Below are 9,994 nucleotides of genomic sequence, written 5' to 3' on the forward strand. Positions count from 1 at the left end.
TTATAATTATTTGTTTGTCCTTCTGATTTGTTCCTCTGAGGAGCAAACCTTATCCCCTCTAGTGTATCTACATTCTAGAAAATGCCAACCACAATAAATGCTAGAAACTATTTTTCAAATCTTAACCACAGGGAGAAGAAAAATGTGATTACTATAAAAGTTTTGGATAAGGATTTTTTTATTGCTGGGATAAGCAAACTAACCAAGAATAACACAAAATGTCCTCACTAAATGATATTTAGTTGTATAAGTACATAGTAAATGTAGAGTGTATCAGATGTGATACAAAACCAAGCCATCCTCCCTCCCCTTTTCTTCCTTATTTTCCACCCATCTGTCATAATGGGATCTCATGATTCTGTAACCTCCTCTACTTCAGAACATTCAGATGGCACTAGCTCATCATCCACAGGTGGAACTTTGCCTTTGACATCATCACATTCAGAACAATGCCACAAGATTATAGATGGTAAAAGGCTGTTCTGAGATCACAAGGTTTTGTCCTTCTAACTTTCCCACTTTCAAACTTCTATTAGACATGCTCAGCATTCCATGGGGACTGAAAATCCCTAAAAAATCCCATCACCATCATTTCTTTTCAGTTTCTCACATTTTATCCTGCTTCATTCATCTTCCAGCTCAGCCTGGGCTCAGTAGTTAGTCATCTCTGCAAGTTACTCTCTACATGGTTCATATCAGGTTAATCTTACTTCCATTGTCTTTCTGTTTTGTCCCTGAGCTACAAAATATTGCTGAAGAAATGAAATGTGAGTTGGTATCAGGGAAATTTAATGCTTTCTGGTTCTAGGTGAGCTTTTCTGATATTTTACAATGCTTTTGTTCTTTAAATTGAACTATCTTGGGACTTCCACAAACTATGGTTCCAGATCCTCATCACTTCCATTAAATATCCAGTCCTGCCTTTAGCCCTGGCCACTCAAGAAATGTCCTGTCCTCACACTTTACTATGATGATCCCTAAACTTACCTCTCTTCATCTTCAATATCTATAGATCTTTACCTTTTTTCTCCTTCTACTTCCTTGGTATTAAAAGATGTTAACCCCACCCTGACCCCACTTGCTAAATATAAGCAGTCAATAGTACTGATTACTTAACCTTAACTATGGAAGTACACATTTTCGCACAACTTACCCACTTTATTTTTAAAAGATATTTTAAATTTTAATTATTTCATTATTTTATTATTTTTTCTTTATTTAACAATATTTTATATAGAATTTGCTTTCTGGCAAGTTTTATATATGCAAACTGATTTGCTTTTCATAATAATCCTATAAGGACTATTTTTCAAGATCTTAGAAGGAATACAAACATTTAGTTTGACTAAGCTAGTGGGACACAGAATAGACAAAATATGAAGTAGACACCGAGAGAAACACCATAATGAGAGATTGCATGGTCCATGAATAACAGAATAAGCTCTATCCCTGGATTTCTATTTCTCAGTTCCAGCCCCATGTAATAACTTGCTATTTCCTGCCCAGGCCAACAGTTGACTGCCTTTTGGCCTGCTGTTTATACCAAAAAAATACTAAATACCACCACCACCCTGGCATACAAGGTTTGTTTTGTTTTGTTTCTTATGTAGGTTTAGTAAGGTTTCAACTACTTGTAAGCAATCATATATATGTATGCACATCTCTGCATGCCTCTATAAAAAATGCATGCACAAACAGAGTCAAGAAGAATAAAAACAAAAATCAAAGTATTTCTGGTGAAAAATATATGAAGGTATAGTGAAAAATGTTGAAGAAATGTCCTATGGAAAACATTTAAAAATCAAGTTTTTTTATTCTTTGTTCGTAATTCTTCTAGTCAATACATAGCACTCTGTATGACTCTTTTCTTAGTTGTTTATACAGTCGTCTATCAACTTCCTAAATTTTGCTTCCATAATGCCAAAGTCATCATGTCTTTATTCTTCAAAAAGGTCTTGTTATAACATAAACTATTTCCGTGGGGAAGTAAACATTTCCTGTGTTTACTTCCCTTTTATAAATGTGTCATACCACCATTTCTTCGTGTTGCATTACATGATCACAGCAGTATTTACCTAATCAGGATGATTATCATAAACATTTAGAAATCAGTTTTAAGAAAATCGAGGTGAAAAACTACTTTAGAGCATTGTTAAAAATCCTTTAAAAACTGTCCCAAATCAATATATTTTTACTGTCTCTTAGCGTAACTCAAAATGATTTTAAATAATTGTGAGTTGCTCGAATCATCGGGATCTTCACTATATGTGCAGCAACAATAGAAGTTAATTAAGGGAACATTAAATATAAAGAGTATAAAGATATTAAAGAATGTCAGGTCAAGAGTCTGGCATTTACCAATTGTACATCTCTTATAAAACCTGTCAGCACGTTATACACCATGAGTGCATGGTAAAGGCCTATTGAATTAATATCCACATTTAATCTCCTCATTTCCTACCATACCTATGACTTCTATTCACTCTGCACCTCACCCCACTTAGTAAATGGCGAATTTGTGCACACAGTCATGGAAACACCTTCAGATGGATTTAAAACCATTTCAATGGAGGTAACATCTGAACTGGTTTCTGAACAAGTAGGGTCTACACACAGCCTTCATTGACGGGGTCCTGCCTCCATCACTCCCCTCTCCCTGCCTCACAGGTGAAACTCCAGATGTATAAATTGCCGGGTGCTCCCAGTAGACACAGTGCTCATTCTAGCCTCTATGATGCTGTGTGTTTTGTTATCTCCTTCTAGAATGTTTTGCCCACCCTTAATCTCCCCATTCACTTGGGAAAACGCATCCTTTCAGACTCAGTTTGGAGGCACACTTTCCCTAGAGAGATTTCTCCAAAGATCTCTGAGAATTCAGCCCACTCCATTGAGAAACAATGCTAGGGGTTCCATTTCCACATTTCTATCGTATCCTGGGCATACTATATCATGTCATTTACCAGTCCACTTCATAATATTCTATTTATTTATATGTCTACTTCTCCTATTAGACTGAAAATTTGGTGGTAGTACAATGCATCTTACTTTATTGTATTCCTGGGACCTAGCTTGATTCCAAATTCATAAATGCTAACTTATAAATGAAAAGATGGAGAAAGGGAAGGATTTAAAAATGAAGAAATCAACCTATATTAAATAATTTTAGCAGCAAGATGAGAGAGAGATGGATTTTTCAGGACTTTTATTATAAGTAATGGCAACATGACTCAAATTAGCTTTATAAGGAAAAAAAAAAATCAACTGTTATCTCACAATGAAGTCAGTGGATTAGGTTGGGCAAAGCTAGATTCCGTTGCTCCAACAATGCCCCAAATAACCATAGGCCTGTGGGCCTCTGCCTTCCTCTGTGACAGCTCCGCTCTCAGGCAGGCTCCCCCAAGCACTGGCAAGTCTCCAGGCTTCTATTTTACCAGTTTAGCAATCCCAGAAAGAAACAAGAGCCTCTCAATTCCCTTTGTTCCAGCACAACTGGTGTCTTCTCTGACTTGGCCAATCTTAAATCACAGGCTCCACTCAGAACCCAGAGTGGCCTGGGCAAGGCCACGGGCACACAGGAGAGACATCCACTGCCATAGGGTCCCAAACTCCCCTCTTGAGCTCAAAAGTGAAGTCATCTAACCTTGATCATGTAGATTGATTGATAAAGGCAGAGATGAAGATTTCCGAAGGAAAATGAGGGTTCTGTTTTAAGGAACAATGGGTGCCGGACAGATGTAGAAACAACAGATGTAGGAGAGATTGGAAGGGGAAGTTAGCACAGATGTACAACTTAGACAACAAGATAGACGATCTTGGGATCTAGTGACATGCTCAAGCATCTTGATCTTCTCCCTTCAGAGCATAACCATTATACAACAAACTAAAGCTGTTAGGAAATGGGAGGGAGGTGGGTGGCAATTATGCCAGCAAAGCTCCAAAGGCGAGCTAGGATAAAGTGGAGCCACATCATTCATTCTTGCTGGCCCATTAACAAGATCAGTGCTCAGCACAGAAGAGCAACCCAAGGTTTTGCGGGCTTATTACAATGTATTGTAATAAGTCAAGTCTGAAAGATACAGTAACAATTACAAGGTAAAATCGGTTTTAGTAAACTGAATATATATTTTAGAGATAACTTCATTGGGTTAGTGATTGCATGGATTTACAGCTTGCACACATAAAAGTAGCATTCAGCACATTTTAAACCAAGAAGCAATTTGTTTATCATGGTGGGCTCTATAACACTGGCGCTCTTAAAATTTTCTGAAAGTTAGTATGGGCTGAAGTAAATGAATTAAATAACAGAAAATGGTACATTAGGAAAGGAAAAAATACCTTTCTACTTCTGAAAGTCCGTAATTCAGATCAAACAAGTCTTAGGATAATCGTAGATAATTCCACAGATAATGGGTTAATTCGTGAATGTCTCATCCTTTTGGCCGCTACTTTAAGTAAGTTGAAATTCTACTCTTCCTGAATATTTGCTAACGTCAATACTTTGGGTTGGGTCTGGGAATCATTACAGCTAATACTTTCTATTGTTTGAGCAGCCAGCTGTTAATGCCCAAGGCATAGAAATAGTCATCACTGAAATACTTTCCCATAAATGAATTAGGGAGAATTTTTACTCTTATTCCCATTTTATATTGGAAACTAAAATTTCAAACCAACACTGGATTTTAAAAATATATTCTAAGATCTCTAAAGAATATAGATGCACCCTCCTTTCACAATTCCTGATGCTGACAATTTTAAAAGACAAAATATTTTCCCCCCTATTTACATAAAGATTCACCGCAGAGTGTTCTTGTTCAAGCGTCTTCATCAGTTCAGGCTGCTAAAACAAAATACCATCATTGGCTGGCTTAAATAATAAACATTTATTTTTATTTGTTCTGAAGGCTGGGAAATCTAAGATCAAGGTATCTGCAGAGTCAGTATCTGGTTGAGAACCCCCTTCCTGGTTTGCAGACAGGTAAGTTCTTGCTGTACCCTCACATGACATCAGGCCCTCTGGGTGTCTCCTCTTATAAAAGAACTTAATTCCATTCTGAGACTCCCACCTTCATGACCCCACTGAGACTTTATTACCCCTCAAAGGCCCCATGTCCTAATACATCATCACAATGGGATATAGAGCTTCAATATTTGAATTTATGGAGGGCATATTCAACCCATACTAGTAAGGTCTTAAAACACTAGTTCTATTTTACTTAACAAATATTTATATAACACAATACTTGCTGATACTTTACAAACATTAACACATTTAGCACTCTTAACCAACCTGTAAGGCAGGCATTACTTGCTCTTTTGCAGAGGAAAAATAGGAGTCCAGAGAGAGTAGGTAAATCGCCCACAATCAGAGGGTCTTGAGGCCGGAGGGCAGTGTAGCTAAGGGCTACAGGGCTTCAGGGCTTTACCACACTGTCTCTGTTCCAGAGGGAGACCAACTGCTTCCACCTCCAGGCCTTGTCAGACCACTGCCAGGATATCTCCCGCATCCCTGAGGACTGGATGAGGTCCCAGAGGTCCCTGGAGAATCTATTGAATCTACTCAGTTTAACCCAAGAAGAGATACCGAAACTGATGCTGTAAAGTGAAATCACTCCAGGAAGAAGTCCTCAACCGTGTGCGGACTGAAATGCCTTATTGGCATTCATAGAAAACTGAAGTACTTGGCAGTTGTTTCCCAGGAGGATCTATTCCAGGAGGCAGGCAAATGCAGATGAGGTGCAGTGGAATGTCCTAGTAATCTAGTATTTACATATTTGGAAACACATCTGTTTGCGACTTAGAGGAGTAAAGGTCCCAGTGGCTGGGGCCTGGCTCTGGGTGCCCATGGTCCTTGCTGCCAGTGCTACAGAAGGTGGAGACCCCCCAATCCCAGCATGGCCCTCACTGCTCCCCACGACTGTCCTGAATGGAAACACAGCTTCCTAGACAACCAATAACGGGGCTCCAGGAATTACTAGAGTGTGGGAAGTTCCAGAATTTCCAAGAGAAGAAATATGAGAGGTTTAAACTCTGTCCTAAAATAAACACCGAATGGACCTGAGGGGTGCTCTGTCCCCTTACCCTACCTCCCTGCCCCACACTGCCCGAAGGTGGTACTGAGCTGCTAACACACCAGAAATAAGACAAACGTTCTCAGTATGATCAATCGGAGCTGACAGATACTTTTAAACGGCGCCTTTATTCCAGAGATAAAGACAATCTGCAGGGATCCCCGGGTGGGTGGCGCAGCGGTTTGGCGCCTGCCTGTGGCCCAGGGCGCGATCCTGGAGACCCGGGATCGAATCCCACGTCGGGCTCCCGGGGTGCATGGAGCCTGCTTCTCCCTCCGCCTGTGTCTCTGCCTCTCTCTGTCTCTCTCTCTGTGACTATCATAAATAAATTAAAAAATTAACATGAATAAGTACATAAATACAATCTGCAAAACCCAATTTAGAGTGAAAGGGCAGATAGGGAAGAGAGGCTGCCATGCGTACTTCGACCTTTCCAGTTCCAGCAGCTCAAATGTCTTTTTTAAGGACTAATTCTCTTTTCTAAAGGATCTAACTGACGGGTGGGACCAACCCCGCCTGGAGATCGCGGATCGCGGGGCGCCCCCGCCCCCCAGGGACTCAGGAGGGAGGAGACGGCCCCGCGCGCCAGGGCCCGGCGGGAGGCCCGGGGCGGGGGCGGGGGTGGGGGTGGCCGGGCGGGCCCCTGCCCTGCCCCTTCCGGACCCGGGAATCCCCCGTCCCCCGCCGGCCGCCGATAAAAGGGCTTCCCCGGCTCCCGGAGCCCCAGAGGCCGCTCCGCCCGCCCCTCCGAGCCGAGCCCCATGGCCCCCGCCGCGCCCCGCGCCCCCCGCGCCCCCCGCGCCCCCCGCGCCCCCCGGCTCCTCGGCGCCGCGCGGCTGCTCCTGCTCCTGCTCCTGCTCCTGGGCCCCGCAGGCACCGCAGGTGAGACTCCGCGCCCCGGGGCCACGGGCGGGCCGCGGGCCGGTGGGCGCCCCCCGGGCCAGCGCGCCCACCCAGCTGCTCTCCCGTCCCCGCAGGGGCGCCGGTGGTCGCCGAGCTGCGCTGCCAGTGCTTGCAGACCCTGCAGGGCATCCACCTCAAGAACATCCGCAGCGTCCAGGTGACGCCCTCGGGCCCCCACTGCGCCCAGACCGAGGTCGTGTAAGTGATGCCGCCGCCCCCAGCCCCCAGCCCCCAGCCCCGCCGCCTGCCCACGCGCATCCTGCCCACGCGCATCCTGCCCTCCCTCCGCAGAGCCGCTCTCAAGGACGGACGCGAGGTGTGTCTCAACCCCGAGGCCCCGCTGGTCAAGAGAATGATCCAGAAGATCCTGAGCAAGTGAGTCGTGCCTTCCGTCCACACCTGGGACCAGCGTTGTTGGTCCCAGACACCTGCAGGGTATTTGTAAACCCAGGGTGTAGCCGAAGGACTGGAAAGGATTATTAGTTCATAGTTGAATTTGCTACTAAGATCATTCATCTGTATTCCCAGTGCCCTCCATCCCCATGCAAACGGATAAACATATGTGTTCCTAAAAGATGAAGTAGATTTGGCTAATGATGCTGAAATGCCTCCTAATCATTAAAGAACAAAAAGTATTGACCCTCCATCGCTGGTGGGCTTCAGCCCTGAAAAATGGAATGACTCTGGTTTGGGGCAACTTGAGCCTCTGAAGTTTAGCATGGAGAGCAAGGACTTTGCAGTGAGAGCTCCCTAAGCTCAAGTCTAGGATCCCCATGAAAATTCTCTAATCCCTTTGAGCCTCAGCAAAATGGGATAGATAATAATAGCTATTTCATGGGCTGTACGAGGGTTCAGCGAGGTCTTCCATGTAAAATTTTAACTCAGTGTGACGGTGAGTGCTATGTTTTAGCACTTTCAAGTCAATAATAGAGTTCCACAGCCATGCCTCTCCTCAATAAAGAAGCAACCTCTCTGCTGTGCAGGGCAGTGGGTACTAGGGGACCTTCTGAGTGCAGAGCTGGGCCAGGTCTACATACAAAAACCCTCCAGCCTCAGGGGCCAGTGTGAGAGAAGAGCAGCATTCCTGAACACCTGTAACAGTAACCCTGTTCTCCTCATAGGGACAGCACCAATTGACCTCGAGACAAGTAAGAAGCTATTCTGGTGGTGGTTCCTGAAAGACTTATAGGAACTGAAAATGAAGAAGAGAGCAGCTGGTTTCTGCAGACATCTAGAAAGGCCTTAATGTGTTTGACTATTATGAGTTCTATTTATTTATGTTTGTATTTATTTATCTTTCAAAGCTCATATTTAATATTTTACTTGTTAGTATTTAAAGATGTGAATGTGTCTAATCAAACATAATTCAGTCCTGATTGTCTTTTAATCTGAAGATGATGGGTTTTAAATGTCTCATCAAACCAATGTTTATTGGGAGATCATCAAGTGCCTGGGCACAGTGATGGGGAGGGGGATGAAAGAAGGGAATCAAAGCAGGTAGACAGTGTGTACACATCTATTTTTGTGCTTGTTTAAAAGAATGTCAGTTGTTATTTATTGAAACTATTTCACATTATGTGGTCAACATTTTTATGTTGAAGCTTCCCTTGGACATTTTATGTCTTGCTTGTAGGGCATAATGCCTTGTTTAATATTCATTATGCAATGTTCTTCTGTTTTGGAACAGAGAAGTTAAAACTACTGTTATGTTTTTACAAATGATATGACAATAAACGTTTTGCAAAAAATAACATGCTCAGGTTTTATTCTTCTCTTCTGGTTCCTATTGAGTGCCCAGGGTACTACACAGTTAAACTGTAAGTCCCACTTAACCTTATGCATGCTCCTGGTTGTTACTTTCCTTACCTTTCTCTTACTCATGGGATATTTGACACACTAACCTACCCAACCGCCTTGAGAATCCTAATTTTACACAAAATGTTGCTGCTTTTCACACTGATTCATTATTCAAAATTAGTTCTTTATAAACTTCTGGATTTTTATAAATATTGTAACAAGAGCTCCTATTAAATACTTTGGGTAAGGGGTTTTCAAACAGTTATGCAATTCCTTCCCTTTTGATGAGGCTGGGACCAAAAGGTGGAAAAGTGGATTCTGCTTAAGAACTTGAACAATTTGTGTCACTTGATAAGAATAATGATCTATGTTAATACTCACTAAAGCAAAAAAAAAAAAAAAGAAGAAGAAGAAGAAGAAGAAGAATGATCTATGGAGATAAGTACATGCTGTAAACTGTAATACCAAAAATAATGAAGGATAGGTAGGAAGAGAAGTGGATTTAGAATATAATATATATCTTGGATTGTTGGAGAAAGTATTAATTGAAGGAAAATTTTAATGTGGCAGGAATATATATAGCAATCTTTAAGGTAACCACTAAAAAGGAAATGAAAATTCTGGATTTAAAAATCTGAAAAGGGGCAGCCCAGGTGGCTCAGCAGTTTAGTGCCACCTTCAGCCCAGGGTGTGATCCTGGAGACCCCGGATCGAGTTCCACGTCAGGCTCCCTGCGTGGAGCCTGCTTCTCCCTCTGCCTGTGTCTCTGCCTCTCTCTCTCTCTCTCTGTGTGTCTCTCACGAATAAATAAATAAAATATTTTTTAAAATAAAAAATAAAAAAATAAAAATCTGAAAAGGAGAGACGCCTGAGTGGCTCAGTGGTTGAGCATCTGTCTTTGGCTCAGGGTGTGATCCCGGAGTCCCAGGTTGAGTCCCACATCAGGCTCCCTGCATGGAGCCTGCTTCTCTCTCTGCCTGTGTCTCTGCCTCTTACTCTCTGTGTGTCTCATGAATAAATAAATAAAATCTTTTCTAAACATCTGAAAAGTACATAAAATAGAATAAAAGAAAATATCTGAATGATACAAAAGAAATTAAGGAATAAAGAAACAAAACAGCCAAAGGAGAAGGGAAAAATCTTCCTCAAGAAGAAGGCCTAATAATACAAGTCTTTCTCCTTTTTTTTTGTTTTTTAAGATTTTATTTATTTCTTCATGAGAGACA

At 42.3% G+C, this 9,994-nt stretch overlaps 1 protein-coding gene across 1 annotated transcript; it reads left to right on the forward strand.

Annotated features, from left to right (window-relative positions):
• Positions 1-6,647: 6,647 nt before the first annotated feature.
• LOC121472712 (growth-regulated protein homolog gamma-like) lies at positions 6,648-8,722 on the forward strand. Its single transcript, XM_041724024.1, has 4 exons — positions 6,648-6,950; positions 7,046-7,169; positions 7,263-7,346; positions 8,093-8,722. The coding sequence occupies exons 1-4, from the start codon at positions 6,830-6,832 to the stop codon at positions 8,106-8,108; spliced, it is 345 nt and encodes a 114-aa protein (XP_041579958.1). The 5' UTR covers positions 6,648-6,829; the 3' UTR covers positions 8,109-8,722.
• Positions 8,723-9,994: the final 1,272 nt, after the last annotated feature.

This window comes from Vulpes lagopus, chromosome 12, assembly GCF_018345385.1.
Source record: "Vulpes lagopus strain Blue_001 chromosome 12, ASM1834538v1, whole genome shotgun sequence".
Classification (NCBI taxonomy): Eukaryota; Metazoa; Chordata; class Mammalia; order Carnivora; family Canidae; genus Vulpes; species Vulpes lagopus.

What these genes read in the sequence shown, in the direction of transcription:
- LOC121472712 (XM_041724024.1), top strand. Translation starts at nt 6,830, where the DNA reads ATGGCCCCCGCCGCGCCCCGCGCCCCCCGCGCCCCCCGCGCCCCCCGC. An exon ending in GGGCCCCGCAGGCACCGCAG is followed by an intron (nt 6,951 to 7,045) that starts GTGAGACTCCGC and finishes CCGTCCCCGCAG; the next exon opens with GGGCGCCGGTGGTCGCCGAG. An exon ending in TGCGCCCAGACCGAGGTCGT is followed by an intron (nt 7,170 to 7,262) that starts GTAAGTGATGCC and finishes CTCCCTCCGCAG; the next exon opens with AGCCGCTCTCAAGGACGGAC.